At 39.5% G+C, this 24,599-nt stretch overlaps 1 protein-coding gene across 3 annotated transcripts in view; it reads right to left on the bottom strand.

Annotated features, from left to right (window-relative positions):
* The window catches only part of GATAD2B (GATA zinc finger domain containing 2B), a 305,557-nt gene that overhangs the window by 206,964 nt on the left and 73,994 nt on the right, over window positions 1-24,599 (bottom strand). Inside the window, exon 1 of one of the 3 annotated variants that reach the window (XM_053704175.1) lies at window positions 20,912-21,028. The exons of the other annotated variants lie outside the window; for them this stretch is intronic. Coding sequence (XP_053560150.1) covers window positions 20,912-20,922 — 11 coding nt within the window. The 5' untranslated portion in view covers window positions 20,923-21,028. Of the gene's footprint in view, window positions 1-20,911; window positions 21,029-24,599 lie in introns of those variants that run through there. 3 annotated transcript variants of the gene reach the window in all.

The raw sequence follows: 24,599 nt of genomic DNA, 5'->3' as shown, positions 1-24,599 counted from the left end.
CTTTTTTAGCAAACCTTCTAATTTTTTATCCATAGGATCTTGGAAAGTACAACTATCTTCTATGGGTATAGTGGTGCGCTTGTTTACAGTAGAAACCGCCCCCTCGACCTTGGGGACTGTCTGCCATAAGTCCTTTCTGGGGTCGACTATAGGAAACAATTTTCTTTAAATATGGGGGGAGGTACGAAAGGTATACCGGGCCTGTCCCATTCTTTATTAACAATGTACGCCACCCGCTTGGGTATAGGAAAAGCTTCGGGGGGCCCCGGGGCCTCTAGGAACTAGTCCATTTTACATAGTGTTTCTGGAATGACCAGATAATCACAATCATCCAAATTGGATAACACCTCCTTAAGCAGAGCGCGGAGATGTTCCAACTTAATTTTAAAAGTAATCACATCAGGTTCAGCTTGTTGAGAAATTTTTCCTGAATCTGAAATTTCTCCCTCAGACAAAACCTCCCTGGCTCCCTCAGACTGGTGTAGGGGCCCTTCAGAAACAAAATCATCAGCGTTCTCATGCTCTTCAGTATTTTCTAAAACAGAGCAGTCGCGCTTTCGCTGATAAGTGGGCATATTGGCTAAAATGTTTTTGATAGAATTATCCATTACAGCCGTTAATTGTTGCATAGTAAGGAGTATTGGCGCGCTAGATGTACTAGGGGCCTCCTGTATGGGCAAGACTGGTGTAGACGAAGGAGGGGATGATGCAGTACCATGCTTACTCCCCTCACTTGAGGAATCATCTTGGGCATCATTTTTTCTAAATTTTTTATGACATAAATCACATCTATTTAAATGAGAAGGAACCTTGGCTTCCCCACAGTCAGAACATAATCTATCTGGTAGTTCAGACATGTTAAACAGGCATAAACTTGATAACAAAGCACAAAAAACGTTTTAAAATAAAACCGTTACTGTCACTTTAAATTTTAAACTGAACACACTTTATTACTGCAATTGCGAAAAAGTATGAAGGAATTGTCCAAAATTCACCAAAATTTCACCACAGTGTCTTAAAGCCTTAAAAGTATTGCACACCACATTTGGAAGCTTTAACCCTTAAAATAACGGAACCGGAGCCGTTTTTATATTTAACCCCTTTACAGTCCCTGGAATCTGCTTTGCTGAGACCCAACCAAGCCCAAAAGGGAATACGATACCAAATAATGCCTTCAGAAAGACTTTTCTATGTATCAGAGCTCCACACACATGCAGCTGCATGTCATGCTGTTCTCAAAAACAAGTGCGCCATACCGGCGCGAAAATGAGGCTCTGACTATGATTAGGGAAAGCCCCTATAGAATAAGGTGTCTAAAACAGTGCCTGCCGATATTATTTTACAAAAATACCCAGATTAAATGATTCCTCAAGGCTAAATATGTGTAAATATGATCGATTTAGCCCAGAAAATGTCTACAGTCTTAATAAGCCCTTGTGAAGCCCTTATTTACTATCTGAATAAAAATGGCTTACCGGATCCCATAGGGAAAATGACAGCTTCCAGCATTACATCGTCTTGTTAGAATGTGTCATACCTCAAGCAGCAAAAGACTGCTCACTGTTCCCCCAACTGAAGTTAATTCCTCTCAACAGTCCTGTGTGGAACAGCCATGGATTTTAGTAACGGTTGCTAAAATCATTTTCCTCATACAAACAGAAATCTTCATCTCTTTTCTGTTTCAGAGTAAATAGTACATACCAGCACTATTTTAAAATAACAAACTCTTGATTGAATAATAAAAACTACAGTTAAACACTAAAAAACTCTAAGCCATCTCCTTGGAGATGTTGCCTGTACAACGGCAAAGAGAATGACTGGGGTAGGCGGAGCCTAGGAGGGATCATGTGACCAGCTTTGCTGGGCTCTTTGCCATTTCCTGTTGGGGAAGAGAATATCCCACAAGTAAGGATGACGCCGTGGACCGGACACACCTATGTTGGAGAAACATAATTTATGCTTAACTGATAAATTTATTTCGCTTGTAGTGTATAAAGTCCACGGATCATCCATTACTTATGGGATATTCTCCTTCCCAACAGGAAGTTGCAAGAGGATCACCCACAGCAGAGCTGCTATATAGCTCCTCCCCTAACTATCATATCCAGTCATTCGACCGAAAACAAACAGAGAAAGGAAAAACCATAGGGCGCAGTGGTGACTGTAGTTTAATTAAAATTTAGACCTGCCTTAAAAGGACAGGGCAGGCCGTGGACTGGATACACTACAAGAGAAATAAATTTATCAGGTAAGCATAAATTATGTTTTCTCTTGTTAAGTGTATCCAGTCCACGGATCATCCATTACTTATGGGATACCAATACCAAAGCTAAAGTACACGGATGATGGGAGGGACAAGGCAGGATTAAGTGGAAGGAACCACTGCCTGAAGAACCTCTCTCCCAAAAACAGCCTCGAAGAAGCAAAAGTATCAAATTTGTAAAATTTGGAAAAAGTGTGAAGCGAAGACCAAGTCGCAGCCTTGCAAATCTGTTCAACAGAGGCCTCATATTTAAAGGCCCAGGTGGAAGCCACAGCTCTAGTAGAATGAGCTGTAATCCTTTCAGGGGGCTGCTGTCCAGCAGTCTCATAGGCTAGGCGTATTATGCTCCGAAGCCAAAAGGAAAGAGGTTGCCGAAGCTTTTTGACCTCTCCTCTGTCCAGAGTAAACGACAAACAGGGTAGATGTTTGACGAAAATCATTAGTAGCTTGTAAGTAAAACTTCAAGGCACGGACTACGTCCAGATTATGTAAAAGACGTTCCTTCTTTGAAGAAGGATTAGGACACAATGATGGAACAACAATCTCTTGATTGATATTCTTGTTAGAAACCACCTTAGGTAAAAACCCAGGTTTGGTACGCAGGACTACCTTATCTGCATGAAAAATCAGATAAGGAGAATCACATTGTAAGGCAGATAGCTCAGAGACTCTCCGAGCCGAGGAAATAGCCATCAAAAACATAACTTTCCAAGATAAAAGTTTAATATCAATGGAATGAAGGGGTTCAAACGGAACTCCTTGAAGAACTTTAAGAACCAAGTTTAAGCTCCACGGGGGAGCAACAGGTTTAAACACAGGCTTAATTCTAACCAAAGCCTGGCAAAATGCCTGGACGTCTGGAACCTCTGCCAGACGCTTGTGCAAAAGAATAGACAGAGCAGAAATCTGTCCCATTAAGGAACTAGCTGATAATCCTTTGTCCAAGCCCTCTTAGAGAAAAGACAATATTCTAGGAATCCTAACCTTACTCCATGAGTAATTCTTGGATTCACACCAATAAAGATATTTACTCCATATCTTGTGGTAGATTTTCCTGGTAACAGGCTTTCGTGCCTGTATTAAAGTATCAATGACTGACTCGGAGAAGCCACGCTTTGATAGAATCAAGCGTTCAATCTCCATGCAGTCAGTCTCAGAGAAATTAGATTTGGATGATTGAAAGGACCTTGTATCAGAAGGTCCTGTCTTAGAGGCAGAGTCCATGGTGGAAAGGATGACATGTCCACTAGGTCTGCATACCAAGTCCTGCGTGGCCACGCAGGTGCTATCAGAATCATTGATGTTCTCTCCTGTTTGATTTTGGAAATCAGTCGAGAGGGCAGAGGAAACGGTGGAAACACATAAGCCAGGTTGAAGAACCAAGGCGCTGCTAGAGCATCTATCAGCATCGCTTCTGGGTCCCTGGACCTGGATCCGTAACAAGGAAGTTTGGCGTTCTGGCGAGACGCCATGAGATCCAACTCTGGTTTGCCCCAACGATGAATCAACTGAGCAAACACCTCCGGATGGAGTTCCCACTCCCCCGGATGGAAAGTCTGACGACTTAGAAAATCCGCCTCCCAGTTCTCCACGCCTGGGATATGGATTGCTGACAGGTGGCAAGAGTGGTACTCTGCCCAGCAAATTATTTTTGAGACTTCTAACATCGCTAGGGAACTCCTGGTTCCCCCTTGATGGTTGATGTAAGCCACAGTCGTGATGTTGTCCGACTGAAACCTGATGAACCTCAGAGTTCCTAACTGAGGCCAAGCCAGAAGAGCATTGAATATCGCTCTTAACTCCAGAATATTTATTGGAAGGAGTTTCTCCTCCTGAGTCCACGATCCCTGTGCCTTCAGGGAATTCCAGACTGCACCCCAACCTAGAAGGCTGGCATCTGTTACAATTGTCCAATCTGGCCTGCGAAAGGTTATACCCTTGGACAGGTGTACCCGAGACAACCACCAGAGAAAAGAATCTCTGGTCTCTTGATCCAGATATAGCAGAGGGGACAAATCTGTGTAATCCCCATTCCACTGACTCAGCATGCATAATTGCAGCGGTCTGAGATGAAGGCGCACAAATGGCACTATGTCCATTGCCGCTACCATTAAGCCGATTACCTCCATACACTGAGCTACCGAAGGGCGCGGAATGGAGTGAAGAACACAGCAAGCATTTAGAAGTTTTGATAACCTGGACTCCGTCAGGTAAATTTTCATTTCTACAGAATCTATAAGAGTCCCTAAGAAGGAGACTCTTGTGAGTGGGGATAGAGAACTCTTTTCCTCGTACACTTTCCACCCGTGCGACCTCAGAAATGCCAGAACTATCTCTGTATGAGACTTGGCAACTTGAAAGCTTGACACCTGTATCAGGATGTCGTCTAGATACGGAGCCACCGCTATGCCTTGCGGTCTTAGAACCGCCAGAAGTGAGCCCAGAACCTTTGTAAAGATTCTCGGGGCTGTAGCCAACCCGAAGGGAAGAGCTACAAATTGGTAATGCCTGTCTAGAAAGGCAAACCTTAGAAACTGATGATCTTTGTGAATCGGTATGTGAAGGTAGGCATCCTTTAAGTCCACTGTGGTCATGTACTGACCTTCTTGGATCATGGGTAGGATGGTCCGAATAGTTTCCATTTTGAAAGATGGAACTCTGAGGAATTTGTTTAAGATCTTTAGATCCAAAATTGGTCTGAAGGTTCCCTCTTTTTTGGGAACCACAAACAGATTCGAATAAAAACCCTGTCCTTGTCCCGTCCGCGGAACTGGATGGATCACTCCCATAACTAGGTCTTGCACGCAGCGTAGGAATGCCTCTTTCTTTATCTGATTTGCAGATAGCCTTGAAAGATGAAATCTCCCTTGTGGAGGGGAAGCTTTGAAGTCCAGAAGATATCCCTGAGATATGATCTCCAACGCCCAGGGATCCTGAACATCTCTTGCCCACGCCTGGGCGAAGAGACAAAGTCTGCCCCCTACTAGATCCGTCGCCGGATAGGGGGCCGTTCCTTCATGCTGTCTTAGAGGCAGCAGCAGGCTTTCTGGCCTGCTTGCCTTTGTTCCAGGACTGGTTAGGTTTCCAGGCCTGCTTAGATTGAGCAAAAGTTCCCTCTTGTTTTGAAGCGGAGGAAGTTGATGCTGCACCTGTCTTGAAATTTCGAAAGGCACGAAAATTAGACTGTTTGGCCTTTGCTTTGGCCCTGTCCTGAGGAAGGGTGTGACCCTTACCTCCAGTAATGTCAGCAATAATTTCCTTCAAACCAGGCCCGAATAAGGTCTGCCCCTTGAAAGGAATGTTGAGTAATTTAGACATAGCGCCCTACGCGCTTGGATGGCGAATCCGGAATTCTTAGACGTTAGTTTAGTCAAATGAACAATGGCATCAGAAACAAATGAGTTAGCTAGCTTAAGTGTTCTAAGCTTGTCAATAATTTCAGTCAATGGAGCTGTATGGATGGCCTCTTCCAGGGCCTCAAACCAGAATGCCGCCGCCGTGACAGGCGCAATGCATGCAAGGGGCTGTAAAATAAAACCTTGTTGAATAAACATTTTCTTAAGGTAACCCTCCAATTTTTTATCCATTGGATCTGAAAAAGCACAACTGTCCTCAACCGGGATAGTAGTACGCTTTGATAAAGTAGAAACTGCTCCCTCCACCTTAGGGACCGTCTGCCATAAGTCCCGTGTAGTGGCGTCTATTGGAAACATTTTTCTAAATATAGGAGGTGGGGAAAAAGGCACACCCGGTCTATCCCACTCCTTGCTAATAATTTCTGTAAGCCTTTTAGATATAGGAAAAACATCAGTACACACCGATACCGCATAGTATTTATCCAGCCTACACAATTTCTCTGGTACTGCAACTGTGTTACAGTCATTCAGAGCAGCTAATACCTCCCCAAGCAACACACGGAGGTTCTCAAGCTTAAATTTAAAATTAGAAATCTCTGAATCAGGTTTCCCTGAATCAGAGATGTCACCCACAGACTGAAGCTCTCCGTCCTCATGATCTGCAGACATGGCCCTTACAGCATCTGCGCGCTCTGTATTTCTCCTAACCCCAGAGCAATCGCGCTTGCCTCTTAATTCAGGCAACCTGGATAATACCTCTGACAGGGTATTTTTCATGATTGCAGCCATGTCCTGCAAGGTAATCGCTATGGGCGTCCCTGATGTAATTGGCGCCATATTAGCGTGCATCCCCTGAGCGGGAGGCGAAGGGTCTGACACGTGGGGAGAGTTAGTCGGCATAACTTCCCCCTCGCCAGACTCTTCTGGTGATATTTCTTTTATAGTTAAAGACTGATCTTTACTGTTTAAGGTGAAATCAATACATTTAGTACACATTCTCCTATGGGGCTCCACCATGGCTTTCAAACATAATGAGCAAGTAGTTTCCTCTGTGTCAGACATGTTTAAACAGACTAGCAATGAGACTAGCAAGCTTGGAAAACACTTTAAACAAGTTTACAAGCAATATAAAAAACGTTACTGCACCTTTAAGAAACACAAATTTTGTCAAAATTTGAAATAACAGTGAAAAAAGGCAGTTACACTAACAAAATTTTTACAGTGTATGTAACAAGATAGAGCATTGCACCCACTTGCAAATGGATGATTAACCCCTTAATACCCAAAACAGAATAATAAAAGACAAAAACGTTTTTTTTTTTTTGTTTTTTTTTAAAACAGTCACAACAACTGCCACAGCTCTACTGTGGCTTTTTACCTCCCTCAAAAACGACTTTGAAGCCTTTTGAGCCCTCCAGAGATGTCCTGGATCATGCAGAGGGAAGCTGAATGTCTCTGTCAGTATTTTTATCTGCACAGAAAAGCACTAAAAAAGGCCCCTCCCACTCATATTACAACAGTGGAAAGCCTAAGGAAACTGTTACTAGGCAAAATTCAAGCCAGCCATGTGGAAAAAAACTAGGCCCCAATACGTTTTATCACCAAATACATATAAAAACGATTAAACATGCCAGCAAACGTTTTATATTACATTTTTATAAGAGTATGCATCTCTATTAATAAGCCTGATACCAGTAGCTCTCACTGCATTTAAGGCTTTACTTAGCAAATTCCATCCCTAGAAAAATATTAACTGCACATACCTTATTGCAGGAAAACCTGCACGCCATTCTCTCTCTGAAGTTACCTCACTCCTCAGAATATGTGAGAACAGCCATGGATCTTTGTTACTTCTGCTAAGATCATAGAAAACGCAGGCAGATTCTTCTTCTAAATACTGCCTGAGATAAACAGTACACTCCGGCACCATTTAAAAATAAACTTTTGATTGAAGAATAAACTAAGTATAAAACACCACACTCCTCTTACGACCTCCATCTTGGTTGAGGCTTGCAAGAGAATGACTGGATATGACAGTTAGGGGAGGAGCTATATAGCAGCTCTGCTGTGGGTGATCCTCTTGCAACTTCCTGTTGGGAAGGAGAATATCCCATAAGTAATGGATGATCCGTCGACTGGATACACTTAACAAGAGAAATGTACAACATTTTACAAGACTTGTGAGAGAGCTTCAGACATTACCCTGGGAACTCCCCTGTTCAGCCCAGGGAACACCCCTGAACCTCTCACTTTCTGAAGGGATTAGTTTACAATGGAGCAAATACAAAGCTCAATGACATTTATAAAAGATACACAGAAATAAAAAAGTAACAAACTTTCAAAACATAAATCAGAATTTGTAAAATCACTGCTAGATCTTAATCCAATTTATTAAAATATAAAAGAAAAAGTGCAAAGCTTAAATGTAATAATACTGAAAGGACCCAATCTGAAATACAATGCACAAAGTGTAAGTCTCATATCATGCAGTGCAATATTGCACTGGGCTTGTCTCTCCGTCACATACATAAATGAGAGATCTCACAGTGCTGGAGAGTTACTCCCCTTTTCTTTTGAGCATTGAGTGAGTTCTGCCCCTGTGAAGCTTAAACTACAATTTCTCTTCAAGATGGAGAATCCTTTGAATAAAATTGCATTGCAAATTAGCTGCAGACAACAACAAAAAGAAATTGTAAAAGGTCTCTTGAATAAATTTGTTTCCTTTTCTCTTGGTCTAACATAGAAATGAAGTAATACAAAATGTGTATTGTTCATAACAATGACTTACATTCAGATAAAACAGCTTTGCAGACTGGGAAAAGCTATGGGGTGGGTTTGAAAAAATCTCTGAGGTCCAGTCAACAATCAATGCACTGCTGCTTTGCAGAGCTACTGCATTTTTTGCCTGTTAAATTCAAACAGCACTTTGGTCTGGATGCACTGTTTTAAAGAAAACTTACACAGTGAAGCCATAGCACAGGCTCTGTTTGAAGAGAACTGGCTAATTTCAAGCAGTGCTGCAAAGTTAAAGAGCCAACAGTTCATGCATGTGTCCCGTTCTTTCTGCAGACATGCTGCATTTTCTGCAATGACATCTCAGATGGGGTTTATGCCAAATCCAAACTGGTTCCTTTAACTAAGGCAAGTGGTGGGTGGCATTTGTCTATTTAAAAACAAACTGCAGCAAAACAAAATTGTTAATGTATTCAAACCATTTTCAATCTCACCTATTCTATGTTAATTTACTGCTGAAAAATCTTGTAATTACAAAGCAGTATTTTGACATTTAGTGTTTTGGAAGATGTAACAATTTTTTGTTTTATTTACAGTGTGCAAACTTATATAGAAAGGGACTGAAACAAAACTCATTCAATTTCCCAATAACCTACATTATATAATTAGGTTAATTTTAAACCAATATCTACCTGCATGCATACACCTGCAAAATATTTTCAGCATAAACAATACTAACTAAATACTCAAAATGTAGCTAATCAGCAAGGGCTACCCAGGTGCTGATCCAAAAAAGAAAACATCTGGATGGAGCGACCACTCCATCAGATGTAAAGTCTGACGGCTGAGATAATCTGCTTCCCAATTGTCTAAACCTGGGATATGAACCACAGAAATTAGACAGGAGCTGGATTCCACCCAAGCAAGTATCCAAGATACTTCTTTCATAGCTTGGGGACTGTGAGTCCTACCCTGATGATTGACATATGCCACAGTTATATTGTCTGAAAACAAATGAACGGTTCTCTCTTCAACAGAGGCCAAACCTGAAGAGCCCTGAAAATAGCACGAGGTTCTAACATATTGATTGGTAACCTTGCCTTTTGACATTTCCAAACCCCTTGTGCAGTCAGAGATCCCCAGACAGCTCCCCAATCTGAAAGACTTGCATCTGTTGTGATCACAGTCCAGGTTGGACGAACAAAAGAGACCCCTTGAACTATACTATGGTGATCTAGCCACCAAGTCAGAGAGACTCCAACATTGGGATTTAAGGATATTAATTGTGATATCTTTGTATAATCCCTGCACCATTGATTCAGCATACAAAGCTGGGGAGGTCTCATATGAAAGCGAGCAAAGGGGATCGCGTCCGATGCTGCATTCATGAGACCTAAAACTTCCATGCACATAGCTACTGAAGGGAATGATTGATACTGAAGGTTCCGACAAGCTGAAACCAATTTTAATTGTCTCTTGTCTGTTAGAGACAGAGTCATGGACACTGAATCTATATGGAAACCTAAAAAAGTGACCCTTGTCTGAGGAATCAAGGAACTTTTTGGTAAATTGATCCTCCAACCATGTCTTTGAAGAAACAACACTAGTTGATTAATGTGAGATTCTGCAGAATGTAAAGACTGAGCTAGTACCAAGATATCGTCCAAATAAGGAAACACCGCAATACCCCGTTCTCTGATTACAGAGAGCAGGGCACTGAGAACCTTTGAAAATATTCTTGGAGCTGTCGCTAGGCCAAATGGAAGAGCGACAAATTGGTAATGCTTGTCTAGAAAAGAGAATCTCAGAAACTGATAGTGGTCTGGATGAATCGGAATATGAAGATATGCATCCTGTAAGTCTATCATGGACATATAATGCCCTTGCTGAACAAAAGGCAGAATAGTCCTTATAGTCACCATTTTGAAAGTTGGCACTTACAAAACAATTTAAAATTTTCAGATCCAGAACTGGCCTGAATGAATTTTCTTTCTTTGGTACAATGAATAGATTTGAATAAAATCCCAGACCCTGTTCCTGAAACGGAACTGGTATGATTACCCCTGAAAGCTCCAGGTCTGAAACACACTTCAGAAAAGCCTGATCCTTTACTGGATTTGCTGGGATAAGTGAGAGAAAAAAATCTTCTCACAGGAGGTCTTACTCTGAATCCTATTTGGTACCCTTGAGAGACAATACTCTGAATCCATTGATTTTGGACAGACTCTGCCCAAATGTTTTGGAAGAATCTTAATCTGCGCCCTACCAGCTGAGCTGGAATGAGGGCTGCACCTTCATGCAGACTTGGGGGCTGGCTTTGGTTCCTAAATGGTTTGGATTTACTCCAACTTGAAGAAGGTTTCCAATTGGAACCAGATTCTTTGGGGGAAGGATTAGGTTTCTGTTCCTTATTTTGTCGAAAGGAAGGAAAACGGTTAGAAGTTTTAGATTTACCCTTAGGTCTTTTATCCTAAGGCAAAAAAACTCCCTTCCCCCCAGTGACAGTTGAAATAATCGAATCCAACTGAGAACCAAATAAATTATTACCTTGGAAAGAAAGAGATAGTAATATAGACTTAGATACCATGTCAGCATTCCAATATTTGAGCCACAAAGCTCTTCTAACTAAAATAGCTAAAGACATAGATTTAACATCAATTTTGATGATATCTAAAATGGCATCACAGATAAAATGATTAGCATGTTGAAGCAAGCGAACAATGCTAGACAAATCAGGATCCATTTCCTGTTGCGCTAAACTTTCCAACCAAAAGTTGATGCAGCTGCAACATCAGCCATAGAAATGGTAGGCCTGAGAAGAATATAAATAAGCTTTCCTTAGATAAGACTCAAGTTTCCTATCTAAAGGGTCCTTAAAGGAAGTACTATCTTCCATTGGAATAGTAGTACATATGGCAAGAGTAGAAATAGCCCCATCAACTTTGGGGATCTTTTCCCAAAAATAGCCTTGGTCCCAAACGGTCAACAAATGGAAAAGTGCTCTGATCATTAAGGGGTTAAATGCATTTAAAGTAGTATGATGTATAATGTTCTATTCATTTTCTTTTTTTCAGTTTGACAATGTTAACTTCCAAACCAGTGCAGGGGGATAGGGACCCGCTTCAATAAGTTTGAAAAGAAAAACAGATTTAAATTTTACAGTAACAAATTCAAAGTGACATGATATATCCTCAAACGTATAGATTTGTCTTGAAACAGAAAGAAATGCAAGAGTTCCTATATATTATCCTGGAAAACATGACAGGCATAAGACTACACACAAACAGATGTATTTGGGAGGGGCCTTCTTATGACATCATTTCAAGTATTATTAGAATAAATTTAATAAGATAGTAAATGCAAAATTTTAATTTCATGATTAAGATAGAGCATGCAATTTTGATAAACTTTACAATTTACTTCTATTATCAAATTTGCTTGGTTTTAGTTATATCCATGGTTGAAAAATTAACCCTAGGTAGGATCATAGGACCTCAGGAGCACGTGTCTAGCAATCAATGACAGAATTGATTGCAACTATGTATAACATTACTACAAAAATTGTTGCAAACATTGCTGCCATAGAAAGCAAAAGACGTGCACACTCCTAAAGTCCTATAAGCCCTACCTCAATTTGCTCTTCACCAGGGACACTGTCCCTTTAACAGAAAATCAAATGTCATGTACAAAACTGGTGAATTAGACTAGAAATGGTCAACTGGCTGCCCTCTGTGTTAGTTTTTTTGGCCTCTGAAAAAAACAGGAACTAAAAATGTGAACATTAGTAGGCAAATTATGTTTTTTTCATAGCAATAAATGTGTGTGACCATTAAAGGGACAGTCTAGGGAAAATTAACATTTCATGATTTAGATAGGCCATGCAATTTTAAACAACTTTCCAATGTACTTTTATCATCAAATTTACATTGTTCTCTTAATATTCTTTGTCGAAAGATACACCTAGGTAGGCTTATAGGCTAATTTCTAAGCCCTTGAAAGCCGCCTCTTGTCTCGCTGAATTTTGACAGTTTCACAGCTAGACAGCCCTAGTTCATGTGTGCCATATAGATAACATTGTGCTCACTCCCGTGGAGGTAAAACATTCTTCTTAAGTTTACAGATACAAGTTTCACAGTACAAATCCACTTGATTTGGCTGCTTTTTTTGTCCATTTCTTGAACCATATTAGAGAACACAAAGGTAAACGGAATATCATAATATAAAAAAAGACATGAAACCCAAAGTTTATCTTGTTATAATTCAGGCAGACAAAGAATATATTTTTAAACAACTTTCCCATTTACTTCCGTGGTTCATTCTCACTGTCCTTTGTTAAAAGAGTAGAAATACAGTACTGGGAGCTAATTTAACACATAACAAGAGTCATATATTGAATGATTGAATTCAGGTGTTTCAGCCATACCCATTGCTAACAGGTAAATACAATCCAGCACATATCCATAATATCTTTATAGACAATTGGCAGTACAATGAGTCATACTGAAGAGCTTAGTGACTTTCAACCTGGCACTGTCATAAAATGCCAACTTTGCCAAGTCAGTGGGTGAAGTTTCTGCCCTACTAGATCTGCCCATCAACTGTACATATTATTGTGAAGTGCAGAAAAAAATTAAAGGGACACTGTACCCAAAAATTTTCTTTCGTGATTCAGATGGAGCATGAAATTTTAAGCATCTTTCTAATTTACTCCTATTATCAAATTTTCTTCATTCTCTTGGTATCTTTATTTGAAATGCAAGAACGTAAGTTTAGATGCCGGCCCATTTTTGGTGAACAACCTGGGTTGTCCTTGCTGATTGGTGGATAAATTCATCCACCAATAAATCAAATCAAATAATGATAGCAAGAGAATGAAGAAAAAATGATAATAGGAGTAAATTAGAAAGTTGCTTAAAATTGCATGCTCTTTCTGAATTACAAAATAATTTTTTTGGGTACAGTGTCCCTTTAATCTGTTGCATCACTCACTACAGAGTTCCAGACTACCTCTGGAAGCAACATCAGCATAAGAACTGTGTGCGAGGAACTTGTGCGGACATACAGCTGTACACAAGACTAGCATGGTCCCAAAATTCATGTCATCCCTTGGCGCAGAACTCAAACAGACAAGGTTGTGGACTTAAAAAGTCAAAATATAAAACATCTATAAAACCAATACAAAATCTAAGAGCCAAATGGAAGAAAACCAGCATATTTAAAATCTGGTTAATATTAGCTGGTTGGAAAATAAGCTCATTAATAGGTCTTGAAACAGTAGCGTTGCAGAAGAGCATTCCTGAAATGGCTCAGTGCTTTAACTTAAATTGTCTAACATTATTTTTGCCACTTAATTTCTTATGATTTCTTTATTGTAATTTTTTTTTTACATGTATACCGTTTTTTTTATTGTTTACTCAAAGTGCATAAAAAACTTAGAGACCCCCTGGTCGTCCAATAGTGGCTGGAACAAATTAGATTTTTCTCCCAGTAGCTATTTTTTCTAGACAGACTTCTTAGGTCTCAGCTAGGATCTGTATTATCTCATCTAGAGGATACTTCATATTTTATACAATGAAATTCAAGACTGTAAGGTTCCAAATCAAGAATTTTTGGTGACGTGATATAAAGAACCTATATACGTCAATTCTGCATAAAATGGGCTGTTTCTTGTATCAGGGAAGCTTTAAATTCACAGGAATTATATACTCCAAGATAACAAATTTTTATTCATACAGAAAAAAGGTATGGTAATGGGGGCTAATATGGCCCCCACTTATGACAATATCCTTCTTTTAAACAATGTTTGATCTAGAAAAGATATAGATGATATTTTCTTTATTTGGAGAGGAGATGAAACCTCTTCAGGAATTTAAGCTGAAGCTTTATAGCTTTGACCATAACCTGCAATTTACCATGGATGAAGAAACAGCATTTTTTGGATACTGATGTCTTGGTCAAAGAGGGTTCTCTTCATTATGACTTATTCGCTAAACCTACGGATAGGATAGTCCTTCACTTTAACAGTTTTCATCCCCCCCAAAACTATAAAAAGTTTACCCTATAGTCAAATAATTAGGGTTAAAAAGGATAGTGGATGGAGAAGTGGAACTAGCTTTTACGGTGTTACATAAAAATAGTGGATTTTACGGAGGATAGAAATGTTCTGTGTTTAGGTGGGCGGAGCTCGGCCGTGTAGGCAAATGGCCGCGAGGTGAAGTCGCTCCGTGCTGAGGAACAGACCCGAGGTAATACCGGAGCCGCAACTACTGCAAATGTACAGGGCTGGTACATGAAACTGCCAGGATCAAGTCTGTAACAGCGGTTTGGCACCGAAGGGCTTGGTACCCTTGTTTCTAAGCCGATCATTGACCGCAATAAGAAGACCGCCACCATGGAAGGAAGCCTCATGGAACTGCGCAGCACACATGCTACTAGCTAGCCGTTGCATCCAGCAGCTACAGAGGTAAGATAAACACTGCACAACTCCAAAACTCCAAAAATGCCCACAAGCATTATCTCTTAACAGAGAAAAGCCTTACATATCTCTAAGATACATGTAATAGCCTTTGAGAATCATGGCTGGAAATCTGAACAGCTTGTAACACGCTGACGTTACAGTTAGAGACTTACTTGAGTAAGGTAGTCAGTTAACGATATCACACAAAAAGAGGACTTATCTGGGCACACCATACAGGAATATATGACTTCAGACCATTGAATAACTTAGCCACTACCTAACAAATAGCAATTGCTGGAATGTATAACTGACTTTACCAAAGTATATATCTACCTCCAGCAGAAAGTGTTTCCTACCACGTGGTATATAACTTATTCTACTATAATACGCTATATTTTTGTATGCTTTATTGGAATAAGAAGTGATTAGCTATACAGCACCAGTACTAACCTCACATACCAACGACATGGCGGCAAGAAAACTAAATAAAAGTGAAAAACTCTCTAAAAGCCAAACTCCAGACCCAGTTTCAATTAGTTTTTCCAGCCATCTGAAACCGCTAATAGCTCCATGTCAAATCCTTCAACCACTACAGAGGCTAGCACAGATTCAACTATCACTCCAGAATCAAATATGACTGCTTCATATATTACCCAATTAAAGCAACATATAGCAAATTTACAGACAAAGGAGGACTTTGCATCTTTAAAAACTCTTATAACCATTGAACATCTATGCGGAAATATATTAATGTCCTGGGGGCCAGAGTAGAGGAGGCTGAGGATATGCAATCCACTATCAATGAGATGATGGGAGCCTTTAACACACATGCCACTGTACAATCCTCGCAAATAGAGACCATGCAGGAAAAACTTGAAGATCTGGAAAATCGCAGCAGGCGAGCTAATCTCAGAGTGCGAGGCATACCTGAATTGATAAAGCACAAAGAACTAAGAGAATATCTGCAGAATTTATTTCAACACCTTATGGGAGACACTGACCTACTCATCATCGAACTTGAAAGAGTTCACAGAGTTCTACGCCCTCCTCCCCCTCCAAATGCGCCCCCCAGGGATGTCATCTTTACATTTTTAACGTTTACAGACAGAGAAGATATCTGGCTTAAGGCGCGCCAGACGCAGAAGATATCTTACCTAGACCATTCCCTGCAGATTTACCCAGACCTGTGTCCAAGCACTTTACAGAGGAGAAGAGACATAAAATTTATCACCACATTACTACAGGAAAAGAACATTAAATATCAATGGGGATACCCATTCAGCCTGATGGTAAATCATGAAGGACATACCTACATCTATAAGGACCTCCAAGATCTTGAACCTTTCTCCAAAAGGACTAGACCTGAGGTTGCAACCTCCAAATCTGTTGGATTCCACCGCTAAGAGGTCTATAAAATCATCTGACACAGATGTTACAATCAGGAGCAGAATCTCAATGGCACAAAGTCTTCAACAAGAAAAGAAAGGACTATTCTAAATCCTGAAGTGCCAACAATCTACCCACGTATATTCAATGCACCCCCGGATTGGTGAGATTAAATGAGACATATCTACTTCATTTACTGTTATTCCAAATCGCTGTTCCCCACCTTGTAGGAATATCTTATATACAAGGTTAAATCTAGCTAAAATAGTTATTTAAAAAAAACAAAAAACATGAGATTGTGGCCATTCGAAGAGACTTATTTATTGTACTTTAGATGTAAAGTTAAACATGTTAGCCTTTATACGAATGTGATACTTGGTTTTTCCATTATACTCCTTACTAAAATGTTTACCAGTGCTCCTTAGGCACTGCGGTTGTTAAATTATAATTCAGACAATCAGGTCCCAGTAATCGGCCAACTCCTGTTCTTTTTGTTGGAATGTCCTTTTTTCATTCCGACACTGTTTATATGCTTTCAGTTATTTGTTTATTGTTGATTGTTGATTGTTGATGTTTTCAAATGTTGTTTTTCTCTCTATACAATGTGTATATTTGACCCTTCTCAAATGCTATGACACATACCTGCCCATATGTCCAACACTGCATGTTCCATACCACTATGTTCACTGCTCCACTATGAAGCTCCTAACACTATACATAAGCCCACATGCTGTCCACTACACGTCTACATCATGAAGCCCACTAAGATGTTACTGAATATACTAACAGTTAATGTAAAAGGTCTCAACAGCCAACATAAGAGAAGCATTGCTATTAGAGACTTCAAAGAAAGTAAAGGAGATATAATTTTCCTACAAGAAACTTATTTTCTTCATAATAAAGAACCCAAGACATTCAGATAAAAATTTGGAGAAGTATTTTATGCCTCTAACCATACAAAAACTAATGGGGTAGGTATCTTAATTAGACAAGGCATACCCTTTACTTTAATTAAATCAAAGACCATGACTGTAGATATCTAATACTTGTAGGTAAATTATACAATACTACAGTGACAATGGCCTGCACATACGCTCCTAATACTAACCAAGACATATTTTTTAAGCACCTCACAGACACCTTACTATAAAATCCCCACCAAGTATAAGTAGGCCTTTCTTATTTTCATGTTTTACTTAACCCCTCCATACAGGTTTATCCTCAACACCCGATCGAGTGTTAAACAAAGTTAAGCAAAATATAAAAGATTTAGCAATACATGACGTGTGGAGGATACAACACATGACTGAACGCCAATAAACATTCTTCTCTTTTCCTCATTACTGCTTCTCCCGTATTGATATTTTTTTGATGTGACATGTCTATCCCTAGCCACTCGATCTGCAATCTTTCGATCAGGTTGGACAGATCACTCAATGAGTTTTTTAATTGAATGACCATCAGCTCCATATACTGTACTTCTTATGTCTGGAAGTTAGATAATGACTAAAAATTGAAACTCGCCTACAGGAATACTTCACTTTAAATGTAGGCTTGATTACAGATTTTAGACTTATTTGGAAAGCACACAAAAGGAACAATGCAGGAAGAATTAATACGCATGCAATTCCACATTCACAAACAAAAATGCATTGTCCTACACGACGCACTAACATTACAAATATAGTAGCAAAACTTAAAACCACCCCAACAGATGATACACTTAAAAATGACTTTCAGACACAGAGATCCATTGTGAGCTCCCTACTGGACAAAGAGTGTAAACAACTAGCTCTCAAATTACGACAAACATACTATGAGGGAGATAATAGATGTAGTAGACTATTTGCACGCAAACTACAACAGAAAATTAATAGATTATACATTTGATCTATCACTAAAAAGGATAAAAACACTGTTTATTCCACAGCTGATATTACGGAGGCATTTTGAGTGTACTACGAATCCCTATATAATTTATCGAACCCAACGCACTGCTCAAAACCCACAACAGATCCTTTCAAAACTACCCTCATTGATTCCTTTCTGAATAGTATTAAAATACCCACAGTCACACCAAAGGACTAAACTTAACTCCCCCTTTACAACTGAGGAATTACAGCTAGTCATTAAAAACTTACCTTCGGGGAAGGCCCTGGTGCCGATGACTTTACAATCTATTATTATAATAAATCCACTAAGATATTGACACCACACCTCCTAACTCTCTTTAATTCCATATATCTCAATCTAACCCATTCCATAGCACAAAACTTAGAAAAAGTAGATAGGAGCGCTAAAGGGGATATAGAGAAATAACGTTAAGACTTATTAAAAATAGATAGAATAGTTGTCTAAATAAACAAAGATTTATTCACATTAGGTGAAATATAAAAACGGACGTCTCCGTAAATAAAAACAAAAGTTACAAAATAGTTGCCACCATTTGATATAAACTTGAATTGCAGAGTTCAAAATAAAGTAAGCATAGTCCGATTCCACACTGAAATCTCAATCGGAGGTTGGTTTGCTAGCAAAACAGGGGCTTACCCAGACGAGTGCACAATCAATCTTCTCCGTGACTAGTTGTACGGCCGTAATGACGTCACCATTGAGGGCGCTGTCCTAAACACACCTTCTGATTGGTGTAGATACGAAGTCAGTAAGTTGCAGTATTACTTGGCTTTCTTTGCTGTAATGTAGCAATCATCGAGGAAAAGAAGTTCCTGCACTTAGTGCCAGATAGCACGCAGGATGCCAAACATAAGGCTGAGGAAAGTAGGATAGAATAATGTCCAATAGTGACCCGTTACAGGTCTAGTGGCAAAATTAGGAATGGCTAACAGTGTTAGCAATATTGCACACTTTTCATGTGAAGAATAGTTGATCCAGCTTATATGTGTAAGCTTATCTTTCTCTTGTCTTTGTTAGTTGCAGCACATCAACGCGTTTCTCCCTCTGCAGGGCTTTTTAAAAAAGACCTGCCACTAGACCTGTAACGGGTCACTATTGGACATAATTCTATCCTACTTTCCTCAGCCTTATGTTTGGCATCCTGCGTGCTATCTGGCACTAAGTGCAGGAACTTCTTTTCCTCGATGATTGCTACATTACAGCAAAGAAAGCCAAGTAATACTGCAACTTACTGACTTCGTATCTACACCAATCAGAAGGTGTGTTTAGGACAGCGCCCTCAATGGTGACGTCATTACGGCCGTACAACTAGTCATGGAGAAGATTGAATGTGCACTCGTCTGGGTAAGCCCCTGTTTTGCTAGCAAACCAACCTCCGATTGAGATTTCAGTGTGGAATCGGACTATGCTTACTTTATTGTGAACTCTGCAATTCAAGTTTATATCAAATGGTGGCAACTATTTTGTAACTTTTGTTTTTATATTTCACCTAATGTGAATAAATCTTTGTTTATTTAGACAACTATTCTATCTATTTTTAATAAGTCTTAACGTTATTTCTCTATATCACCTTTAGCTTTTAGCGCTCCTATCTACTTTTTCTAAGTTTTGTGTTCACTTTTTCTACCTAGTTAGGGACTCATAGGTAATTTTAGGAGTTTGGTGCTACTTCCTGCGCTCTCTAGTACAACTCTCATACCATTCCATAGCAATTCGCTGTCAGCACATATCTCACTAATTCCAAAATAAGGTAAAGACCCCACTAAAGTCGAGAATTATAGGCCCATTTCCCTGTTAAAAACGGATATAAAAATATATGCAAAGTTATTAGCCAATTGCTTCCAAATTTAAAGGGACAGTCAAGTCCCAAAAAAACTTTCATGATTAAAATAGGAAATGCCATTTTAAACAATTTTCCAATTTACTTTTATCACCAATTTTGCTTTGTTCTCTTGGCTAAACCTAGGAGGTTTACATGCTAATTTCTTAGACCTTGAAGACTGCCTCTAATCTGAATGCATTTTGACCACTAGAGGGCATTAGTTCATGTGTTTCATATAGATAAAATTGAGCTCATGCACGTCAAGTTACCCTGGAGTGAGCACTGATTGGCTAAAATGCAAGTCTGTCAAAAGAACTGAAATAAGGGGGCAGTTTGCAGAGGCTTACATACAAGGTAATCACAGAGATAAAGTGTATTTCTATAACATTGTTGGTTATGCAAAACTGGGGAATGGGCAATAAAGGGAGTATCTTTCTTTTTAAACAACAATAATTCTCTTGTTGACTTCCCTTTAACACATGCTGATCAGGTGGGTTTCATTCCAACAAGGGAAGCGAATGATAATAAAGTATGGGCCGTTAATCTGATAGATTTGATAACAACTACCAAATACCCTTAGTAATTCTCTACACAGACGCGGAAAAAGCTTTTGACCGCGTCTGTTGGCAATTTCTTCAAACAGTTTTATTGCGAATGGGCCTGGGAATGGAATTTGTTACTAGAGTGTTTGCCATGTATTCATCACCAACAGCCAGAATCCGAGTGAACGGTTCCTTATCTGCCCCTTTCAATATATCTAACTTAACTAGGCAGGGTTGCCCACTCTCCCCACTGTTATTTGCATGCGCGATCTAGACTTTAGCCTTGAAAATCAGGTCAATGCCTGATATAACCAGTGTTCAGATTAATCATTCACACCATAAACTATCGCTATTTGCGGATGATGTACGTCTTTCTAGCACCCACAGTCGATGAAATGCTTGAAGATATTTAAACCTCCAATCTTCTACAATAGCTACCTTATCCTCATAGAGGAGGAGACCGATGTCCTGGACTGGCAGGATAAATGCCTTTAAGATGAACATTCTCCCAAGCAGACATTACCCATATCATTACCGAATAGATATCTCCTTTCCCTACAAAACAAAATTTTCGAATTGTTATGAAATAAACGCCACGCTAGGATAAATAGAAGAATCATGTGTCGGACATTAAATTAATGGGGGACTCTGAGTACCTGATCTTGTCACATACAGGAAAGCCATATACATGCAAAGAATAGTGGATTGGTATACTAACTATAATACAAAAATCTTGGTACAGTTGGAACATGACATCGCTAGCTCCACACACTTAGGAGCACACAGTTGGACACCCAACGTTACAACCCCACAACAGATGTATTTTACACATATTGTTCAAGAAAGATTTTTGACCTGGGACAGAATTATTACAGAATATCCCAACATTTCCTCAAAGTTTTCACCCTTAACCTCATTCATGAGTTCCCACCAGGTCTTAATATCCCGACTAAATATACCGAAATACCAGGATAATAATGATATGTCACCTGGGAGAAGAAAATAGTTAAGAATCCAGGGATAACTTAATTGAAAAAGGCTTCTCTAACTTCAAAAGTTGTTTTTTTTTGTCACCATTGTTACAATTATGTAATTTCTCACCCGCAAAACCGTAACCACTGACAGCTTTTGAATCTGTGTCGCAAATCATCACCCACTTGACATGCACTCTCTTTTTTATACTCACTATTAAAACAGCCTGCACCAGGTCAAATGCCGCATTTCATGGACAAATGGAGTGACAAATTAAATATACAAATTCCTCAAATTGCCATTAAAAAATCCTCTATCTCAAACAAGTTCTTAGAACTAAACATGAAGATCTTACATAGATGGTATCTTACTCCTTCACGCTGCAAAAAAATCTTTAAACCCACCTCCGATGGATGTTGGAGATGTCAAGCATCCATAGGCCATATGGCGCATATATGGTGGCAATGCCCTAACGTAACCCCAATTTGGACCGAAATAGCAACAGAAACTTCTAAATTATTAGAGACTTCCTTACCACTAGATCCTTGTCTATGGCTATTTCATAACACCCCAAAGAGATTCTCCTTAATACAAGATAAGCTTTTTAGCATAGCGAGTAATAGTTTAAAGATACTTATAGCCAGAAATTGGAAGAGTACTGTCACCCCTACAACTGCCCAATGGGTACAAGAATATAACCAACTAATATTACTAGAAGAGTACCACTATATAAAACAACGTAGAATAGACGTGTACACTCAATTAAAAGAGTTTTGGAAGGAATATTTAAGAAATAAGTTCAATACACCCAATTTATTATCATTTATTTGTATAGCGCCGCCAAATTCCGTAGCGCTTGGTACAGTGATAGGGGTATACAATGACAAGGATTTGTGATAAAATACAAAACATAACAAAACTAAACAAATCTATTACAGGAGGAAGAGGGCCCTGCTCCGGAGAGCTCACAGTCAACAGGTTTAGGGTGCAGAGACATAAGGTTGGGGGTAGCTTGCCACATTGGTTGTAGTTGCAGCAGTGAGTCAGGCAGTTAATGTATTAGTTTGGTTTGGATGAGGGATAGAGGAGAGATGGTAAGCCTCTCTGAATAGGTGGGTTTTCAAGGAGCGTCTGAAGCTATACAAGGTTAGAGACAGTCTTCTGGAGCGGGGTAGAGAGTTCCAGAGGACAGGAGCAGCACATACGAAATCTTGGAGACGGGAGTGGGACGTAGAGAGTGGAGAGACGTAGGTCAGAGGTTGATCGAAGAGGACAACAGGATAGGGAATATTTCACGATGAGAAATGAAATATAGTTGGGAGTTTGACTGTTGAGTGCTTTGTAAGTTAGGGTTAACACTTTAAATTGTATTCTGGAGTGTATGGGAAGCCAGTGTAGAGACTGGCAGAGCGGAACAGCTGATGTAGATTAGCGACTTAGGTGGATGAGTCTAGCAGAGGAGATTCATAATAGATTGTAGGGAGGAGAGGCGGTGTTTTGTAAGGCCATTTAGAAGAAGATTGCAATAATGAATGCGTAACAAAATGAGGGAATTAATAAGTATTTTTGTAGTTTTTTGAGTAAGGATAGAATGAATTCTGGAAATGTTGCGTAGGTGTGAATGGCAGGATTTGGTAAGCACTTGTATATGTGGGTTAAATGTGAGTTCTGAGTCAAGTGTAACCCCAAGACAGCAGACCTGGGGTGAGGTGTTGAGAATAGTCTCCAACCGTCAGAGAAATGAAGAGGGGGGGGAATAAGAAGCGTCTCAGTTTTGGACAGATTGAGTTGGAGGTAGTGTGAAGACATCCAAGAGGAAATTGCAAAGAGGTAGTTGGAAATCTGGTTGAGTAAAGAGGGAGAGATATTAGGAGAGGAAAGATGGATTTGGGTATCATCAGCATATAAATGGTACTGGAATCCAAAGGAGGCTACAAGTTTTCCAAGGGAGGATGTATAGAGAGAGAAAAGCAAGGGACCCAAGACAGAGCCTTGCAGTACTCCAACTGAGAGAGGTATAGGATCACAAGATATGTTGTTAAAGGAAACTGAAAACGAGCGGTTTGAGAGAAATGAGGCAAACCAGGAGAGGGCTGTGTCTCGGATGCCAAACGAATGCAGTATTGTTAGGAGGAGAGGATGGTCAACTGTGTCAAAGGCAGCGGACATGTCAGTAAGAATTAGTAAGGAGTAGTGGCTTTTTGCTTTAGCTGATAAAAGGTCATTTGTTACTTTAGTAAAAGCGGTTTCTGTTGAGTGTTTAGGGCGGAAACCTGATTGCGATGGATCAAGTAAGGAGTTAGTTGTAAAATTAAGTTAGCTGATTATAGACCAGTCGTTCCAATAATTTTGAAGCAAAGGGAAGTAAGGAGACTGGTCGATAGTTAGAAGGGGTGGAGGGGTCAAGCGAGGGCTTTTTTAGGATTGGTATGATTGACACATGCTTGAAGGTACCAGCGGTGAGAGATTGGTTAAAGAGATGAGTTAGGATAGGGGTTATAACCGCACACAACAAATTATTGAAGTAATGTATGTTTAATGTTTGTATCAAAAGGTTGAGAAGATGTTTATTGAACTGTCTTGGGTATCTCACTAATTGCAGATAATGTTTTGTCATGTACGGGTAGATATTCGGAGCAAATTAAAACATGGTCACTATAGATTGGTTAAAGCACATAACTGGGTAGTGAGATGCTGTCAAATAACACATTGATTATGACGGTTTTAATGTTTTATTACATAATGATAACATTGTAGGTGTACTCATGTACTCCATGTTTGATTCAAACTAATTTTAAACTCAATATTTGTACACCTGTTTTGTATTTCTTTTGCACAATAAAAATTGTTTGGAAAAAAAAAAAGGATAGTGGATGGCCCAGTAAAATTGGAATATAGAATTAGAGAAATGATGAATACATTCCAGGAAAGTGTTTATACAAGTGAGCTATTGGAGGCACAAAGCAAACATTTACAACATCTCACAAAACTGAGTACACCCCTCACATTTTTGTAAATATTTTATTATATCTTTTCATGTGACAACACTGAAGAAATTACACTTTGCTACAATGTAAAGTAGTGAGTGTACAGCCTGTATAACAGTGTAAATTTGCTATCCCCTCAAAATAACTCACCCCTAAGTGGAAATGTC

This window comes from Bombina bombina, chromosome 1 (genome assembly GCF_027579735.1).
Source record: "Bombina bombina isolate aBomBom1 chromosome 1, aBomBom1.pri, whole genome shotgun sequence".
NCBI lineage: Eukaryota > Metazoa > Chordata > Amphibia > Anura > Bombinatoridae > Bombina > Bombina bombina.
The sequence above is the reverse complement of the archived record's forward strand: the minus strand, read 5'-3'. Positions and strand labels throughout refer to the sequence as shown.